The 21,404-nt window shown below is 36.7% G+C and overlaps 2 protein-coding genes across 3 annotated transcripts in view; one reads left to right on the top strand and one right to left on the bottom strand.

Annotated features, from left to right (window-relative positions):
• Positions 1-9,375: 9,375 nt before the first annotated feature.
• On the bottom strand, positions 9,376-18,456 carry LOC133533107 (glia maturation factor beta). The gene is made up of 4 exons (XM_061872060.1): positions 18,241-18,456; positions 16,663-16,772; positions 11,538-11,625; positions 9,376-9,731 (listed from the first exon to the last, which is right to left on the bottom strand). The coding sequence occupies exons 1-4, from the start codon at positions 18,346-18,348 to the stop codon at positions 9,612-9,614; spliced, it is 426 nt and encodes a 141-aa protein (XP_061728044.1). The 5' UTR covers positions 18,349-18,456; the 3' UTR covers positions 9,376-9,611.
• Positions 18,457-18,791: 335 nt separating this feature from the next.
• LOC133533049 (copper-transporting ATPase 1) overlaps positions 18,792-21,404 on the top strand; it is a 100,465-nt gene continuing 97,852 nt past the window's right edge. Inside the window, exons 1-2 of one of the 2 annotated variants that reach the window (XM_061871975.1) lie at positions 18,792-18,916; positions 21,016-21,092. In XM_061871975.1, the coding sequence (XP_061727959.1) occupies positions 21,083-21,092 (10 nt within the window). In that variant the 5' untranslated portion in view covers positions 18,792-18,916; positions 21,016-21,082. Of the gene's footprint in view, positions 19,167-21,015; positions 21,093-21,404 lie in introns of both variants that reach the window. The other variant, XM_061871974.1, reaches the window with a different exon arrangement.

Genomic DNA, 21,404 nt, shown 5'->3' on the forward strand with positions numbered 1-21,404 from the left:
CGTAAATATACTTCAAAGCCTTTAATTTTGCCACTAAATATGGCAACACCTCACTAACCACCCTCTGTTGGCCGACAGCTTTCTGGCTATCGCATCGACCCGTGAGCGGTGGGCCACCACTTGAAGGGATAAATAACATAGTTGACGATAAAATAATTTTGTTCATCGGAAAAGTTTTGTATGTTAATTAACTTTACGGAACAGGTCTTAACTGTACTTCTTTCCAAAGGAAAATAATACTCATTGAGACAATTCTAACAACCTCAAACGCAATTTGGTTGCGATATTTTGACAAAGAGTTCCTATGGCCACCTCCTCTCTCATGCATCAGATCAGCTCGATGGTACCATAATATTTCATTGTCACGCTACTTACATATGTATGCAGATTTTCAACTTCATCTGAAACCTCAGTGGGTCAAATATACTTGTAATATTTGATTACAGACAGAGTAGACAGACACCAGACTGATTCTTCATTAAACATTAATTAAAGTCAGTCAATTATACTCATTACTATATAACTTCGAAGTAGTAGTAGTAGTATAAGTGCATTTTTGCCATTATAAACTTTAAATAATAAATAATAATAGCAGTTTTCTCGACTTTTGCATTTAAAATTTATAATCGTCTTCATTGTCGTCAATTCAAAAAATAATATAGAAATAGTCGTTACAGTTAGAGTCATGGTTCTTTTTTGAGAAGATAGCATAATTTATCTACTTTTTGGAGCTACATATGCTTGTGCATACCTTATGCTTATGTTTTCAGTTATCTCAATACCAGCAAAAACATGCTACCTTTTTACGTTCACTTCCACAAATTACTTAGCTTTGCTAGTATTCTTCCTTTTTTCACTACTTGCCCGAAATTGACTTCTATTGCATTTTTAAGGTCAACTAAGTTTTGAATAGGTATCTATATATGATTTAAAGCAGACAGTTGTAACTTTTGTCTGAATTAGTAAGTAATATTATTTCGACACAAAACGATTTGGTATCATTTTACTAGGTTCTCAATTTGCCGCGGTATATTCTAGTATTATATATAATTATCAAATTTTTAATTTAATTAAGTTTAAATCATAATCAATATAAATTTCCGGAAAAGATCCCAGAACTAACAAACCAGAATACGGATGGCGTCAGAATAAGGACGTAGGCTTGCTGCGAGCGCGGCGCGCGGGGCGCCCGCCTGCCTGCTTTACCACTTCGTCTGCTTCACCCCCTCAAAAACCTAAAATCTCTCTATAAGAGCGCCTTAACAGGACTTAGGTACTGATACATCGTTTAAAAAAAAATAACAACTTATTATTCTACAAAATACTAGAAAAACACGCTTTTATAAATGCACGTAAAAACCAAAAACAAACACGACTATGATACGATATTCCATCATGAAATGCCAGTGCCTATCTTCCGGCTTCATCATCAGAACTTGAAACCTCATCGTGGTCAAAGTCCATTACAAGACTTTTCTAACAAATCCAAACACAGCTATGATACGATGTTCCATCATGAAGTTCCAGTTCATATCTTCCGGGTCGATCATCAGATCAGTTCCACAGTACCATATTATTGTATTGTCATCCGAACTACATACAGCCAATTTTCATGACGCTACGATCCTTGGAAGATGGTTAAATTAGCTACCTTAGATTCCATTACATATTTACATACAGGTCGACCTAATAAAATTGTGTTAAATAAGTTTTTGGCAAAAATTTCATTTTTGGTACAAGCTTTTATCGCTGACTGTACTTTTCTTTCCACAGGCAACTAATACTCATCGAGCAAATTCTAAAAACCCCAAACACAATTAGGTTGCGTTGTTTTATCACAGAGTTCCTATGTCCACCTCTTGTCTCCATCATCAGATCAGCTCGATGGTACCATAATATTGCATTGTCACCCGACTTACATATGTATGCAAATTTTCAGCTCAATCGGAAACCGGGAAGTGGATCAAATTTAACTTGCAAGATTTGATTACAAACAGACAACGGCCAGGTGAAAGTAAATAAAAGCTTGTAAAAACAATACTACGCCTCACCTGCATGCAAAATTGCGGCTGGGTGTATGTGTGTATGGGGTACAATCAATGGGGGGGGGGGGGGGGGGTCACCTCTCTCTGCATCTGACAGTACATGGGGGTTTTAAATGTTTTAATCATTATTGATAACCTATTTTTGTATCTCAGTGTTGGACAAAGGTTCCTTTTTTTCTCTTACGAGTAAATCGCTGATATCGTTTTCCCACCTCTTCTCGCCGATATGCCCAGCCCAGTCCGTGGTCCAGTATTTTCCACCTTCCAGCGAAAAACGCTTACGAATAGAGAACCCGCCCAGTCGGTCCTTGGCAGCGAATGTATTAAATTCTTCAATCAAAATTAGACAAAAAATTTGTTTATACAATCATGCTGTGTATTGAGTGGCGCCATCTATTAGCGAGTAGGGGAAGTAGTTTTAAGTGCATGCTCTTCGTCACTAGAGGTCGCTAGCACTAAAGAGTCTTAGATGCAACATCAAAACCCCTTATAGGGACCGTGCGCGTTGGAGGGTCTGCCATCTTGTGGCCTGAATCGGAACCATAAACATGCACATGTACACGTCACGTGTTTTCTTGTGCATAGTAGGTTCTGCCATCTTGTGGGCTACATCGGAACAAAAAACATCACATTTACGCCTCGCGCCAAAAATCTGACGGCTCCTGTGCTGCCTATCTGTTCATGCACGCTCCCTATCTGTAGATTCCTGGAAAACATAAAAAAGCGTCAAGCGTGAGTCGAGCTTACGGAAAAAAAATTGTGAGAATATATGTTGTCCGGTTTTTTTAGTCCTTGCATTTACTCCTTAGGGCAGAGGCACTTCTTAATTTTTTTTTCAAAACAAGTTAAAATGTATTCAGTCACTATAATAAGATTTCACATTTTAACGAACATTTATACGGTGTGTCCGAGATATAGGTACTTATTTGAGGCGCGAGGCCCCTCGGACCGCGAGGCCGTAGGCGGTGGCCCACGTCGCCCACGCCTAAAGCCGTCTCAGACCGTGGGACACTAGAGGTAAATTCAAATAAAAAAGAAATAATATACAAAAACACATTGATACATGTTTATTATCAAAATCACACGAAAAAATCTTTATACAAATATCTACGATATACAAATACATAAATGCATCTTAAATCACTTGTAAACATACAAATTTTAATTATTTATGATTAGTCTCCTATAAAATGAGACTTCATTATAATACGAGTATCACTCTTGTAATGGACTTCATATAAATTAAAATGTCTTTTATTATTTCAATCACATTGTGCGTTATATTATATCAGAGACATATTAATAATAATTACATTTAATGAACTCAGTACTTCTCGGTATGAAAAGAAATCATACAAGAACATGGGACTGAGATCTTGATAACGTGATAAATATTTTTTTATTTGGCAGTTTTGTATGGTATGTCAGTTTTTATTATTTGAGACCGCGGCTGGCAAAACGTCGCACTTCGTCGCTTGCCATAAGGACGAGATTAGCTGTATCTTTATACGAATAATCTGTCAAGGCGTCTTTATGACGGGCGATAAAGTGGCCCGCGATCACATTTATTTGTCTTTAACTACGTGTACTAAATTATAACTTAACAATCATAAAGTACTCAATCATTAAACATTATTGTTGTACGTGAACAAGCATTAAAATAATATCGTATTTAACCCTTTTCCAGGCCGCACCAATCAACAAGGTTGTTCGCGTCCATACTTCCCTCAAGTTCTTTAATATAAACTGTTACCAAATATCTCGTGAGATGGCGCTGTACCGGGAGCGGCGATTTCTACATCACGCTATCGAAATGTTTATAGGGATTGTATATAAGGGTTTGGGATTATTTTTAATATATTAGCTTTATTTGTGACTGGTTGTCTACTTTCATTGTCAATCCTCCTAAAATAAAGATCGCCCCTTTTGAAAGAGTTAGAGGATTTCCCAAAAAGCCAAACATATTCCAATGAATCCTAGCTTTGATGATTCATTAGAAGACAAGTAACATTTCCTAAAAGTGTAATCTAATTCGAACCTTAAATCGGAAAGCTAAAGTTGAAATTGTAATGGCGCGTATGTGGTCGATAAATCGTACTATGCCTGGAAAAGGGTTAAAAAACTACATAAGTTCCTCTATGTATGGCTTAGTACTTACAGTTAAATTAATTCTGGTTTGTGATTTACTGATGGTTTTTATACATTTAATTGACTACCTTAATGTAAGCCATTTAAAGTTGATATTAAAATACACTGTAACATAATATTAAGATGATTGTAATACATATATAAACAAATGTATAAAAATCTTTTCCAATGAGCTGGTACAAAATGGCAAACAGCATGATAGTATTGATAGTGTTTTATTATGTTGTCCCTGTCACACGTTGTTACATAACATTTTATTTATAACAGCTAATGAGGAAGCACCATTAATCACAAACTAGACGAAGAGAATTAAGAAGACCGAGAGTGCTCACTCCATACAATGGTTTTGTTACTAAAAATACTATTATTTTCGTAGTCTACATCTAGCGTCAAGTAGCGGAACTCTCAGTACTGCTACTCAACAATAGATGTCGCGGCAAAAAAAATTATAATGCTCAAAGATTTTCAGCTAATATTATAACCAGAGTAAGCGTAGGAGTAAAAATGGAGTTCTTTGTCTTCTTAATTCTCTTTGCTATAGATAACCAAGGTGTATGCTATATGCATAAATTTTATTTATTATTTATTTATTTATTATTTAATAAGCAGGCAGGCAGTTTGACAACTGATATGACCTGTATCCCATATTCATAAAGATAGTTATCATGAACGAGTAGTAGATATCATGTGCTTGTCTAATTCATTTTTAAACTGGTTCACATTTGGTGCTGAAACCACAACTTCTCAGACAATTTATCAGAAAAATAACATGTATACGTTTCTGTCACAGGACATTAAATACCGTGTCCAATTTTCCATAAATTTTATAAGATACAAATATTCTTTATATGACGTCATGGCAATCTCTGTATGTGGAGTATATTCGAAAATAATAACATGAAAAATGTCATGACAATCTACAAACTGTCAGGTTTCTCGTGTTACAAATTGACAAATGAATATTGTGGTCTGTCAAAACACGAACCTAGAAAGGCCTGTGCACACCAGATGCGTGGGCATGCACGTGCGTGTTGTAATATACTAATCCTTATGAATGATGGTACACCGCTTACGTGACGTCACTGGGTGCTCTGGCCTTAATTATTGGATTAGCGACTCCGACGTCAGGTTCATCCTTTTTTAACAAAACCCTTATTTTTTCCGTAGTCGACATCTAGCGTCAAGAAGCGGATTTATTAGTACTCCTACTTGACACTAGATGTCGCGAAGTACGAATAGTCTAACGCTCAACAATTTTCAGCTAATATTATAACCGGAACTCTGTTTTCAATCCTTTTACTTGTAATATTAGTTGTAAATTGATGAGCAATACAATTTTCGTCAGTCGCGACTCTCCTGACATATTTTGCTTACGGGAGTAACGCCATTTGGCTATATGTCAATGTGACAACAAATAAATGTGGTAACTTCTGTATAGTCTTTCGATTTGAAGCTGGCCCGAAGCGGCTAATCTTTTGTCTATTGTTAACTAAAACCGCGCGTGCCACTACCTGCAAAAAAGGGTCTTATAATTCTAATTGGCACCTGAGCTCGGGCTAGTCCAACGCTCAAAAAACCAGTGTAGATGTGCTCTCCGATAACGCGCCTTTGTTACGCATATCGAGGACACATTTTAGACTGGATCGGTAGCGTTCCACTCGCCGGCACTCAGTAACCGTATAGGGACCATCCAAGAAATCGCAAATTATTTTTGAATTTATTCATTTTGAATCTTATTTCTATTACCATAGGAGTTGTAATTAAATAACCGGTTAAAGTGACCGGCCCCTTTATTGCAGGTAGTAGCACGCGCCGTTTTAGTTAACAATAGACAAAGGATAAGCCGTTGGGGGCCAGCTACAAATTTAACGACTATAAGTGAGACACATTTTTAGGTTTGATGCTTTCTTTTGGATACTTGGTGATGTGGTTTCGATTTTTCAAAAAAGCAATTCTGTGATCATAAATGACAATTTATGTATTTTACGAGTATCGTTGAAATACTTGCGTATTTTTGTAAATAAATATTATTGATGTATAAATAAAACTTTGGTCTAGTGCCTTAGACACTAACCCCCTTATTCATAAACGTATACTGAAGTTACGAAGTCGCTAATAATCATTTGTCCCTTTCCATTATACCAATACGTCGGAAAGGGACAAACGATTATTAGCGGCTTCGTAACTTTAGTACACGTTTATGAATAAGGGGGTAAAAATCTCTGATAATATTAACAAAATAAATTAACAACACATATTGCTGTCAGTGGCAAGATTCTCTTTGATAGTTTTTTTTATATTATTTTAGTGTGAAATAATGAACTCCAGATTTTTAGCAACTTCTCATATCTTCAAAGATGTTTTTAATAATAAAATCACCACTTTATAAACTTATCTTTGGACCTTTGATTTGATAAGTGTTATCGAATAAGTTTTTATTGTAATAAATAATGATATATTGGTTTTTATGAATTATACATGAAAGGCATAAACCATTGTGGCGCGAGGCCCCAGACCGCGAGGCCGTAGGCGGTGGCCCACGTCACCTACGTCTAACGCCGTCTCTGCTTAAGACGAAAGGGCACGACCCCCATTTTCCTCTCTGGATGTTAACATTGTTTTTACACAATTTGATGTGTTTTAAACACAGCTATCGGTTGGGCTGCGATAGGCAGACACTCATATTGGCACGTCAGTGCATATTGAGTGATCAGCATATTTAATGTAGATCTTGCGCCTCCACTCGATAAGGGATTTCCTCTTCTGTCACGTACAATAATTATATATAATGATAGAATAGTAAGTATTAGGGGGATTCAAGTGTACAAGCTGGGACACAATACATCTGTTAACCTGTATACTGTGTTAAGTGATTCAACCCCTCCACCCCGGCGCTCTGCCTATTACAGGGCCGTTTGATTTTTTTAGATTTTTTTGAATATCAAAAAGGAGCATTTAAAATTTGTGTGAAACCTGTTTTTCGCTCCTAACTTTTATGATATGACTAAAATACATAAAATCCTGTAAAAATATTTTCAATACCTAATATATTATGCAGGGAGGAAAATGAGGACTACGTTTGTATGTACTTGTCGATCGTCCTCTTTCCTCTAAAAGGATTATATTTAAACAATATATTTCATTTTCTACCACTAAACTACGCGTTCTAATAAAGTAATATATTAAAACCAAATTTAGCACTTCTCTAATACTTCATTACTAATATAATAACTATTAATTCAAATATACTATACAAAGATCTACGTCTATGAACTTTTTAATTCGGCATCATTCGTCTGTGTCGTTCAAGTCCAACATTTCATTTCATGTTTAGAAAAATTAATTAATATTGTTGATTGAACAGTCAAGGTATTTTTTTTTTTTTACTAGCAGATACGTCTGCGAACGATGCTATTAAATTTATAATAAATTGAAAAGTGGAAAAATTACTGCCTTAACGTTTTTACGGTAGATGTTGCTAGGGTCCCCTAAACCCATACTACTACTACTTCATTGGCTCAGTGACCTGAACAGGATCTTGGCCTCTCACAAGAGAGCGCTACTCTGCCCTATCCTGCGCCACATCGCCCCAGTTGGGTATTCCCCCCACCTCCTCCCATAGACCCATATGATGGGAAAATTCGCTGGCTACGGATGAGGTCTTGGTGGCTCAGTTGGCAGAGCGCTGGAGTATCGATCCAGAGGCCGCGGGTTCAAAGAACTGAAAGTTTCACCCAAGACAGTTATTCCACTTTTAAATTTATTTTAAGGTTAAAGGTATTAAATATAGATTCGGAAAAAGCGCCAAAAATATGTCCACACTGCCATAATGTATACTAAGGTTGTGTTTACAGGTCGATTCACGAAAGGTGGAATGAAAGAGCGAATTAAATTATCTATGTATCATATCAATAAAATGGCGGCTCTGACTGTATACCGATACATGTGTCACTCGTACAATGAAAGTTTCGTTCATTCCATTCGTGCCAGCTTTCGTGAATCGACCTGTACATAGTTTTAGCACTATTAATAATTAGAACCTTGACAGTACAAAAGTAATGAAGTCTAATTAAAAAAAACCTAAGTTTGACAGCCAAACTAGATGGCATTAGCTGTTAAATTGGAATCTCGATTTTGTGTTGGTGTAAGGCCTGAGTGGACGCTCGAAGCGGAGCGTTCGGCGGGGCGTGCAGCGTGGCGTCGGGCTCACAAGCGACGTGAGCAGCGTGCACTGCGGCCGCTTTTATACGATTACATTTGTTTAATATGCACGCCGCACGCCCCGCCCTGCTGCACGCCCAACTCCAGCGTCCACTCAGGCCTTACACTTAGGCTTACCACATCTGATTAAGAGACTTTTTTCCAAAAAACAACCTTTGCGTTATTTTAACTCGGAATAACGAGGACTATTGATTTAAAAAAAGATGGCTTCATTGTACACACACAGTTATGTTTTGTGTAAACTGTATGGGATAATATATTATAAATAATATATTCTAGGATTATAAGTTTCCCTTTTTTGAAAAAAAAAAAAAAAAAATTTTTTTGTTTTGCAAATTAAGAAAAACCTATAAACCTAGTTTTTCATTGTGTCAAAATAGTACATTACGATACAAGTGCGAAAAATAGGAAATTCGAAACGAGTGGCGATAAATTAAAACACGACCGAAGGGAGTGTTTTAAATCGACACGAGTTGCGAATTACCTATTCGCACATGTATCGTACAACGTTTTACAGTACATATGGCCCTTTAAATGTTCGACACAGTAACATAATATGCTACTTCTCGCACTAGTGCTATAAAGTAGCCCCATATGTACTGTAAACATTTTTTTTTATGATAGGGGGCGTCCATTAATCTCGTCATACGTTTTTGGCTTGTTTTAGACCCCCCCCTCCCCCATGGTGATCTTTGGTGATATTCCCATCCAATATGACGTGTATTTTTTCGATAACTAAAGAACAGTTTTCTAACAAATGAACCTAAGTACACGTGAAGGATAATAAGGGCGGAAAACTATTATTTTTATTTTATTGACTATAAAACAGTATAGCACAGATGAAAAAAAAAAAACACGTGATACGTGTCCATACCCCCCCGTCCCCTGTGGTGATCATTGGTGATTTTTTGCTGACCCCCTCCCCCCCCTATACAATATGACGCGATTAATGGACGCCCCCATACAGGTGGCAATCGAGCAGACGGATCACCTGATTGTAAGCGATTACCGCCGCCCATGGACACCTGCAACACCTGAATCAATCATGGAGAATGGAATAGAAAATATTCAGAAGTGGCAGAACGTTTTTTTGTATGCACGATCATGTATGCTTCCCTCTTAAGTCAATAGCGTTCGTGATTATCTTTAGACTTCACAATCAATGAACCTGCTTTACATAGTACTGTAGATCTACGTCTACCTGGAGAGCTTTTCCTTGAGCCAATCAGCGGTGAGCTCGTCGATCTCGCGCACCTCGAGCAGCCGCGGGGCGCCCACGGCGGCCGCCAGGGCGCGCTGGGTGCCCGCGTACATCACCTGACAAACAAATCTCAAGCTAGCTAACAATCATACGTCGGGGTTTTCGGTGCGGGAATGTTTTCTTGTATTTATAACTTTGTCTATTGTAAAATAATTACCAAACTATGAATTAAAAGTAGAAGGTAAGCTTCAAATGCGCTTAGAAATATTAAAATAGTATTGGTTTTTATAGTTTTAACCTGTTTTTTTGGCTAGTGTAAAACATTCCCGCACCGAAAACCCCGACGTATGCTAATAATATGGTTTTCACCACACCAACTGGTAAAGGCCCTCTTGATTGTTCAAAAACTAATGAGAACGTTGCATTTTATCCACATGTGGGGCAAAGTAATCAGATGCAAATTTTGAGTCGTTTCCTTATGTTAGCTGGTAGAATTGATACGTACGAGCGGTTAAACAACAAGTTTGCCCCCATGTAAAACAAATAACTATTTCACCTCAGCAGCTCGAACAAGCCAATTTTCGTCACTCCAGTGAGTGAGGAAAGTGCGACTTTCGCCACTACAGGGAGTGAGGAATTTGCGACTTTCGTCACTCCAGGAAGTGAGACAAAGAAGCTTTTTAATGTAGTGAAGGCCATGAATACAGGAATATTTCTAGAAGCTTTCGTCATAATGATGATGCCTTTCATTCATGAATGTAAAAAAATTTGGTTAACTTTACTTGATGTTGAATTTTTTTAACCTTTAATATGTTCTCACCAGGGATCGGAACCGGTTTTTTGGAAAAACTCTTAAATAAACATATATTTCGGTTTATTTTATACTCCAAATATAGGACTCGGTTGTGTTTTTAGATAACGACTTCGTATTATGAGATTGCCCAATTAGAAATAAAATAATTAACAAAGAACGAACAAATACCGTTTTCGTTCCCATACAAAAAATACCGGTTTCCGATCCCTGGTTCTCACTACTGAGGTGAAAAGTTGTATGTGTCTCACGAGAGCAAAGTTATTTTACATCTCGTGTTTTTGATTTCCTCGCAAGAAAAACCAACTTTCCTCTCTTGTTGCACAAATAACTATTTCATCACACTTGCTCTAAATGGTCTTAATTCATGCAGGTGTACTGAAGGACAAAGGCCTATTTGGTTCCCGCCGGAGTTATGCATTGTGAAAACTCCCTAAGGACAACGCCGTCCTCGAAACGTCGGAGGTAAATTTAAAAACTTAATATGCGATTAAGCCCCGTTTCTATAATTTAAAAATGCTGGAAAACGTGTGAATCGGGGATTTAACGTCTTTATGAGCAGCCAGAAGGTGTCGCAAAAAGCACGGTTGGCTGTGCATAGAGGGGTGTTGGTGCCCACTGCCCACACATATGTATGGTAGCGAAAGTTGGGTATTGCAGAAGAGGCATCAGAGCCAAGTGAATGCAGTGGAAATGAGAGCGTTGAGAAGTGTGTGTAGTGTGAGATTACAAGATAGAATTAGGAACAGTGTGATAAGGGAAAAGTGTGGACTGAACGAAGATGTGGTGACAAAAATTGAGAAAGATGTTGAGATGGTTTGAACACGTGGAAAGAAAGAGTGAAAGAAGGTTAACAAAGAGAGTGTATAAGGGAGAAGTAGCAGGAGCTGGAAGGGGTCGACCTCGGCGGACTTTCTCTAATCAAATCGGGGAAATCCTGAAGAAAGGTCAGGTCAAGAGCACCCTAAAGCATGTATGAGGAATGTTATGAAAGTGAAGGAAGCGAAAGGTATGTCAGGATCGTAGAAAGTGGAAATCCATGGTCTCTGCCTACCCCTCCGGGATATAGGCGTGATTATATGTATGTATTTTATAAGAAATATATTAAAACCTGTAACTCCATGTGTGCGTCTCGGGGAGTGTAGAATATGAAGCACATCGGAAATGATGTGCGGCCATCTTCGTGTTCCATCTTGTAGCTGAAACAGTTTTTACTTTTGTTACAAAAACATTCCAGGAAATACAGGCGACATCAAATAGATGGAGGCGGGTTTTATTTTATACTACGTCGGTGGCAAACAAGCATACGGCAAGCACTCCCCGTAACCTGTGGACACCTGTAACCAGATGCCTCCGAACCCTCGTTGAACTCTGGCAACCTTACTCACCGGCAGGAACACAACACTATGAGTAGGGTCTAGTGTTATTTGGGTTGCGGTTTTCTGTAAGGTGGAGGTACTTCCCCAGTTGGGCTCTGCTCTAGATCTGGAATGACATCCGCTATGCTGTGCCCTACCACACAAAGAGAGATGATATTCACAGTGCCCATACCTCTCTTTTGGACGTAGTTTAAGGACATACCCGGGTCCATAATATATCATTACATAACACATCCTTATTTCTATGGTAACAAAGGAATGATTCGATATATTTGGTCACATTGACCATCTCTATCTATTTGATGGTGACGGCTCTAAGCTACACGCTTGACTGACCATTTATAGACTTATATCTTTGCGATAAGATTTACGAAGATTTAGTTAACAGTGAGTTGGCAAAATGTCCTTAGTAGCATAGAGAAATAAGAAGTACATAGAGTGCTCACTCCATACACCAGTTTTCTTAACAAAACGCTTATTATTTTCGTAGTCGACATCTTCAACAGTTTTTTCGCTATCTCGAAGGTTCTGGAAAAACTGCTAAACAATAGACTAACCAATTACTTAAATAAATTTAATATCCTATCGAAATCACAGTACGGCTTCAGAAAAGGTATTTCGACAGAGGACGCTGTTACTGCACTATCTTCACTTATTATTAATAACGTAGATAAAAACAAAAAATGTTTATCAGTTTTTCTAGACCTGAAGAAGGCTTTTGATACCGTGTCGGTTCCCATCCTTATTAACATATTGGAAAAGAAAGGCATAAGAGGCACCTCTCTATCTCTCTTTAGTAGTTACCTCCAGAACCGAATACAGAAGGTAAAACTAGGTAATTATATCAGTGATGAACGCCCCATATCCTACGGAGTACCACAGGGTAGTGTCCTAGGCCCTACGCTGTTCCTAGTCTATATAAATGAATTATGTAACATGTCTATTGAGGCTGGAACTATATTCACTTATGCAGATGACACAGCTGTGGTATTCTCAGGAGACACGTGGGAGGAAGTTCGCCTCTCTGCAGAACTTGGCCTCACCAAAATCGCTTACTGGCTGCAGAGACACTTGCTCACCCTAAATACCATCAAAACAAACTTTATTTGCTTCTCCAACTGTAACCGTACACAACCAGGAAATGAATTCTCAATCAGGATACATAATTGCTGCAACCAACTAGCCATCTGCTCCTGCCCATCTATTCGCAAAGTGGAATACACAAAATACCTTGGAGTTACGATCGACCAGCGTCTCACGTGGCACCTTCATGCTGAGAACATAATGAATAGGATCCGCAAACTGACCTGGACTTTCCAAAATCTTAGGCATGTTGTGTCAAAAACTGTGCTTAATCAAGTTTACGTATCGCTGGCTCAATCCGTCATCACATACTGTATCTCTGTATGGGGTGGTGCCACAAAGACTAAGTTTCTTGAGCTTGAGAGAGCTCAAAGAGCATTGCTAAAAGTCATGCACCGAAAGCCGTTCAGATTCCCAACTAACGAACTCTATTCACTCTGCAATTTATTGTCTGTGAGAAAATTGTACATTCTAAATCTTATTCTAAAAACACATAAGCGAACTACATACAAAATAAACAATACATGCACACGTAGGAAAAATATTAACGTAATTAAAACCCATACAGTGAAAACGGCATTTGCCAGAAGACAGCAACAGGCACAATCTTGCAATCTGTATAATCGGATCAACAAACACATTGACATTTATTCCTGCACTACATACGAGTGTAAGAATAGGTTAACTAAATGGCTAAAAACTAAAAGCTACAACGCAATAGAAAACTTAATTCAAAATAAGTATAGCGAACATTGATATAGACCCAAACAAACACGCACACACACACATACACACACACACGCGCGCGCGCGCACACACACACACACACACACACACACACACACACACACACACACACACACACACACACACACACACAAACACACACACACGCACGCACGCACGCACACACATACACATACACACACACACACACACGTCTATTTTATATTAAGTACCCAATGCATCTCTTGTATCATAATAGTGTCTTGATAAAAATTTTGTAAATAAAAAAATGTTGTTAGGTATCTGTTACTTTTCTATAGTTTAACATACTTTCTACATCTAAGTTACTGTAAATTAACCGCGTGGAAGAGCGGTGCTCTCTTAGCACAAGTGTTTTCTCACTTAAAAAGAGGCACCAGCGCAGATATTGTAATTTGTTTTTTAAGCTACTGAATAAAAATATTTTATTTTTATTATTATTATTAAAAAAACCGGCCAAGTGCGAGTCGGACTCTCACAGGAAGGGTTCCGTACCATTATCAATAAATAAAATAAACATAAAATAAAATCTATAAAAACGGCCACCCATCCAAGTACTGACCCCGCCCGACGTTGCTTAACGTCGGTGATTGGATGAGAACCTCGAGATTGGAAAGAAATATTTATTTTATTCTGTTTTTAACCGACTTCAAAAAAGGAGGAGGTTCTCAATTCGTCGGAATATTTTTTTTTTTAGTATTTGTTGTTATAGCGGCAACAGAAATACATAATCTGTAGAATATCACGGTTAATGAGATACAGCCTGGTGACAGACGGACGGACGGCCGGATAGCGGAGTCTCAGTAATAGGGTCCCGTTTGCCCCATTGGGTACGGAACCCTAAAAAGTAAGTTAATGATACGTACACGGTACTATTGACTGTTTCCTATGAACTGTATGAAGATATGCGCGTATTACTCAACTGAATATTGCATAAGTACTACAAGGAAATTCCGTAGTTTCGAATGTGGGTGCGGTTATTGTCTAAGGATACTTACAAGTATAAATCTATTATCTGTTTCCTTAATTCAGAGCACATATCCGAATACAAATATTCATAGTTTTTACATTAACTAGCTCGAAATAGCTGACGATCGGTCTGGCCGTGACCGGCCTAGTGGGTAGTGACCCTGCCTTTGAAGACGATGGTCTTGGGTTCGAATCCCGGTATGGGCAATTATATGTGTGATGAGCACAGATATTTGTTCCTGAGTCATCGATGTCTTCTATGTAAGTATTTGTATATGTATATCGTGGTCTGAGTACCCACAACACAAGCCTTTTTGGCTTACCGTGGGATTTAGTCAATTTGTGTATGAATATCACAAACTGACCTAGGTGTTAAAATCTCTGAGGAGCTAAAGTGGGAAGAGCACATATCTACAATGGTTAAGAAAGCCAGAAGCATGATTTACCTCATTAGAAAAGCCTTCAAGACCTTAACACCGTATGTGATGCTAAAAATATACAAAACATATGTCAGACCCGTACTGGAGTATGCTTTTCAAGCCTGGAGTCCTTACTTTGCCAAGAACATTGAGATGCTCGAGAAAGTACAACGCAGTTTCACGAAACTGCCAAGGCAACTTAAAAACAAGCCATATGAAGAGAGACTAAAGGAACTGAACCTCACTACTCTAAAGCACCGCAGAGAACGTGGAGACCTAATAGAGACGTACAAAATACTATCTGGGCACTATGACCTCAAGGATTTCCAAGAGATGTTCAAGCGCAACAACAACAACCGTCTGAGAGGTCATCATTTAAAGCTGGAAAGGCATAGGGCTCACAGTAACCCATACAAACACTTTTTCAGCAATCGAGTGGTGAGCGCTTGGAACAAACTCCCAGAAGATGTGGTTTCAGCACAAAATGTGAACCAGTTTAAAAATTAATTAGACAAGCACATTATATCTACTACTCGTTCATGATAACTATCTTTATAAATATTGGATACAGGTCATATCAGTTGTCAAACTGCCTTCCTGTTTATTAAATAAATAAATAAATAATATCCATTTACTATCTATTTATTTATGGATCTTATTTCATACAGGTATACTGAGGGACAACGGCATGTATTGTTCCCGTGGGAGTTATAGATTGTGAAAAACAAAGTTTTTTTTTTTATAGACTCACTAGTTAAATTAATAAATGAGTTTTACTTTTAAAATACTGACGTTTATTGTATTATATTATATTCCATTTATTTCAAGCAACATGGCTCATCAAAGCTTTGAAACATAAAGATTAAAATTAAAATACAAAATTAAAATTAACATATTACTAAAGTATTAACTAACTTACAGAAAACATGTCAAATATAAAAGAATAAAAATAAAGTAAAAAAAAATGACTTACTATATAATTTTAAATTAATTAAACTCAATATCTAATGTCATATTCAGGTAAAAAGTAAGTTCCATGTCCCTTAATAATAAACGTTTTATAGTACATTACGATACAAGTGCGAAAAATAGGAAATTCGAAACAAGTGGCGATAAATTAAAACATGACCGAAGGGAGTGTTTTAAATCGACACGAGTTGCTAATTACCTATTCGCACATGTATCGTACAACGTTATACAGAACATATGACCCTTTAAATGTTCGACCCAGTAACGTAATATGCTAATTTTCGCACTAGTGCGGTAAAGTAGCACCATATGTACTGTAAAATAATTTAACAGACTTTTCAATCGTGGCTGAATGTCCGATAGTCTGTACCTTTGATGCCTAACCTGTCGAAGAATGACAATATTGCGGACGAATATATATAATAAGAATTATTTCGCTTAAAAGGGTCTAGCAGGCTAAGCGAACTATCCGATGTAATGAAAAACATTGTGTTACTCCAGGGTAAGAATATTGCAAACCCGAGTCGCACTCCAGCCTGTGGCTGTCATGCATCTAAAGACCTCGTTTGCAAAATTTCACTCACACAGCAGTAGCTCTAGTTTTCACCATCTTATAGGCTGATGCTAATATAGTTTTGTTATTTGCACAGACCTGTAGACAATGAAGCGTGGCTGGTGAGACGGTAATATATCTTGGAGCTCCTCCAACTCCACACTCTCTAGTTCTTCATCCACCTCCAGCATCTGTTTTTCTCTGTTTACCTGTAGCAAGAAGTTTTTATTAGTGTCCGAAATTTCGGTTTCGGTTTCGGCAACTGTCAGCCGAAAATTACGAAATGGTACTTCCTATTTTTTTATTAGCCTATTTGTGTGCCCCACTGCTGGACAAAGGCCTCCCCTCTAGCTTTCCAATCCTCCCTGTGCTGAGCAAGGTCCCGCCAGTCCCGCTGAAACGCATCCAAGTCGTCCCGCCATCTCTTTCTCCGTCTACCTCTGCCACAACTACACTGAACCCCCCCCCCCCCCTACCCTACCTACTATGAAACTAAATTTTGTGACAAAGACTAAAAGTTGAGGTCAAGGTGGGACAACAATATTAATATACTTAATGATTTAAGTTTACAGAAATTAATAGAATATAAATAATTATTTATTTATAACAATTTCAATATATAACTAAGTAAATATTTTTATATAACACTTATACATACAAACTAAATATAAAATACCTCTCCAAAGCTAACCGCTTCTTATTTTATATAATAAAATCATAATTTTTCATTTTATCTGTAAATTCATTGATTGAGTAAAATGGGTTTAATTGGAAGAAACGTTTCAGGTTATTTTTACATTGTAAAGGGTAACTTTTAGGGAGATACCTTGCTTAAATGTTTTTACTAGCTTCGTCAAAGGAACGCACAGTTTATCATTATTATGCTTGTTATATGTATGAATTTGTATAAAAGCGGCATGTATGTTTCGGTCGGACACTAGTTTATATCTGTTGGCTTTATTATTAATTTTAATTGACAAATTATTCAATGTTTCCATTGTTGCAAGGATGGTGAAATGCTTATTTAAGACCCAGTATGTTCATGTTCTTCTCTCACTCTCACTGAGCATAATCGTGAGCGAGATGGATGTATATGCTCCGTGGATAACATGTTTTTGAATTATAATTTTTTGTGTGGTTTAAAAATAAAAGAGTAATCACTGAATTGGCTTAAGCATATTGTTCATTTTTAGAAATAATTTACATATTGTTAGTTTTTGGACTTGCACCAACACTGAGTATTAATTAACAATCATTTTATTACTACAATATGATAAAAAATTCAATATTGAACTAGGCTCGTGACGCATTAACGATGCTTAAAGATACAATATTATTACATGACTCATAAATCGTGAGTTACCGTGTGTATCTCGCCAGATAATCACTTGTATGACGTAAAGTGATAAATCTATCGAGTTATGGGAGGAAGCCCTTAGATACACAGAAAAATAACACTTTTAACATATGTAAGCAGTATTTTTTAGAGTACAAATAAGTATACACCCATTAATGTTGACAAAGAATGTTTAGTTGTTATTTATTGAATGAATACAAGAAAAATGCTTGAAAAGTATTTGTTAAACAATTCGTTAGAACTCATATCCTGTCCAGTTTATAATTTTCATGTTTTAAGGATAAATATGTAAAGGAAACAAGATAATGAACAGCACGTACCTTCAATATTAAAGCACAATTTTCATTGTGTTTAGAGAAGCGAAACTTCTTTAGTTTTTCCTTTACCTCGTCTCCTATATCACATACATTAACATTGTGCCCGGACATGCTTATTTATTTCGGTAATAATTTGTAATAATTGAATTTCGATTGAGACGCTTCAATAGCTAATGACACGCGTCAATGCCGTCAACAGTTCAACACAATTTTGACAGAAAGAACGTGAATAGTTTTGATTGATCGCAAAACGGAATAATTCATATTATATTGTATGTCTATGAATTCATACGATTATGAACGGAAATGTTTTAGAACTCAATTAATTACTATATTATATAATACTAAAAATTAAACTTTCATTAGGTATTTACTTACTAATTTTACTACTTAGTGCTTAAAATTTAAAAACAGTGACCGTAATCAAGCCTTAACATTGCCGAATGAATCTTGCAAAAATATAACGCTTTTTGACGTTTGGCACCGGACAGGTAGATGCTGTTAGATCTTAATATTCTGCGAATCTTACATTTACTCCAATTAAGATTATAGTACCTCTTTAGTCTATAGTTAAGTAGAATGTATAAACATTTATTTTTTAATTACGTATTTAGTGTCTACAGGATTTAGTAAAAGTAAAAGTGACAATCGGAATTTTCTGAGGTAGTTCCTGTCAAAGGTTAGAGCGATTTTCCGCTCGCAAAACTAGAATTTTACACTTAAATTTAATATTAATGACATAAAAATACTCTTTGTGATCTATATCGATATAAGTTTTAACGAAATTCGAATGTGTTTAGTGAATGGTGCGTGTTTTAGAAAGTGGTTTTCGTATGTAGGATGTTTTGTTTATCGTCAATTGTGCTTGCTGAAGAGGTTTAGATGCCCTATTTAGAGTACAATAGCGTAATCTGAGACCTGAATAACTTGTGAGTAGCTCTTCTTCGATAATACATGCGTATTCATTTGTAAATGTTGTAGTATAGTTTGTCTTTGTCTCATTGGGGAGTACCTTAGTGTGTTGACACTGGTGAGTGGTGACGGACTCCAACCGTAACGGACGACGGATTTTTATCACATTTCAAAACCACATTGCCTGTTTTTATATATAATGCCACAAATTCTATAGCTGTGTAAGTCAAACCTACCATTCATTTTTTACATCAATATGCTGTATAAAATTTAGATACTTGTCAGATGGATTCTCAGACACAATGTTGATTTGTTAGTTGTTACATTTTACTTGCTGATTAATTTAATCACTGATTTGATTTTTGTCATAATTTGGACAGATTAAACTTATAATATTGATATTTTTAATTGTTTTGGACACAATATAGGCTGTGAGATTGAATGGTCCTTATGTTAAGAAAGCAAAATTGACGACCGGTCTGGCCTGGTTGGTACTGAATCCTGGTAAGGGCATTTCTTTGTGTGATGAACACAAATATTGGTTCCTGAGTCATGGGTGTTTTCTATGTATATAAGTATGTATTTTCATTTCATTTCATTTATTTATTTCAACATAAACTTACAGTCTAACACCCAAATGTTTACATGAGAGTTTTACATATACATTATTTATATCTACGACATTAATGTATTAAGAAACAAAAAGAGAAGTAAACAAAATCAATGTCAGATGTGTGGCTTACAGGTAGGAAGAACAACGAAACACAAGAAAACATTCTTGTACAAGCTGAAACTGATACGCTGAGCTAGAGCTTCACGCTGGCTTAGTTAATAAAAAATATGAAATTCATGTGCAAAAAAAATACAAAAAGTAATATCTGCATACACATCCGGGGATCAAACCTGGATTGTCGCTGTTACCATCTGTTTCTAAGCGATTATCTGCCAACTGCGTTACTATAGGATATACGTAAGTCGGTGAAATTACGTTAATATTTATTACGAGAAAGATTTTAAACAAAAGAGGGCCGTGATGGGAAAATCTTACACTTTTTTCGCCTAGCCCCCATCCGCCAACCATCCGATAAGGAACTTCATTCCAAAAAAATTAAAAATGAACACACCTAGTGTGCTCTCGGCAGTGAATGTGTTAATCCCAATAGATTTAGTAATCCGGCCAAGATAACTAATCTGTTGATGTGTTTCGACAAGCAAATCCTTAATGGGCTTATTATAGGCTATTGTTATGTAATATATAGATATTACATATATTAATCAGCAAATTTTAAATACCTACATATTTACTTATATATGAACATTGCGAGTACTTAAAAACTTGTGAAACCTGTGGTAAAGTCAATAAGTTTCGTTGGAGAAGGATAATATTGATAATTGATCTTCCACACAAAATATACTATACAAGGCTCGGAACCGGTTTAAAAAAAAAGCGGTAAATACCGGTTTATTTTGGTTTTACTCTGAACTTTCATAATATCCCGAAAGTTTTAAGAACTTTATTGTAAGCTAAATAAACCGGTTTATTCCACGAGCGACGAGACGGCCGGCCGGCCTGGTGGTGTGCCGCGTAAACAAGGACACCGACATAGGAAGAAACCGGTTTCTATTACTCTAAACCGGTTAATCTAACAAGAACTTTATTGAAATGTTCTCTTAAAAACCGGTTTATAAATAACGATTTTACGACTGAAACCGAAATTAAAAGGTTTTGCGCCAAGTACATGATAATGTTTTGCAAATTTAAGGTTTCCGAGCCTTGTGAATATGGCATCTTTTTATGATGAAAGCTGAAACATGATTTCCAAAACCGAAACTTTGGTATGTACCCTATATATGTCTTTGTTTCAGAGGTCATTGCCCTTCGACAATGTTACGCGAGGACCTGATTTGAATCGAGTAAAAAGCAGATAGCAACATGGCGGAGTGTAAGTTATCTATTACATTTATCATTTATGATAAGCAAATAATTATCGATAGTAGAAGAGGTGTAAAGCCTATTATGCCATTATACTTCACTTTAGTTTTATGTTTTATTATAATTATGCCATTTTACTTTACTAGCTGGGTCGTCCGCGTGGGTCTTCTTTCCCGAAACACACTTTCAACCCTTTTTTAACCCCACTAGGGGATGTATTTCCAAAAACGCTGAAATGACTTTTGTTTTCGTAATATAATACCTTTTATCACTAAGTTTCAAGTTTCTAGTTAAAATAAAACTTGAACACAATACTAACGTT

This window comes from Cydia pomonella, chromosome 28 (genome assembly GCF_033807575.1).
Source record: "Cydia pomonella isolate Wapato2018A chromosome 28, ilCydPomo1, whole genome shotgun sequence".
In the NCBI taxonomy this organism is placed as follows: Eukaryota; Metazoa; Arthropoda; class Insecta; order Lepidoptera; family Tortricidae; genus Cydia; species Cydia pomonella.

Excerpts from the sequence above, each read along its gene's own strand:
- LOC133533107 (XM_061872060.1), bottom strand. The coding sequence starts at position 18,348 with ATGTCCGGGCACAATGTTAATGTATGTGATATAGGAGACGAGGTAAAG. Across the intron at positions 11,626-16,662 it reads CCACGCTTCATTGTCTACAG|CTACAAGATGGAACACGAAG; the intron begins GTCTGTGCAAAT and ends AAACTGTTTCAG. Across the intron at positions 9,732-11,537 it reads ACGCACACATGGAGTTACAG|GTGATGTACGCGGGCACCCA; the intron begins GTTTTAATATAT and ends TTTGTTTGTCAG.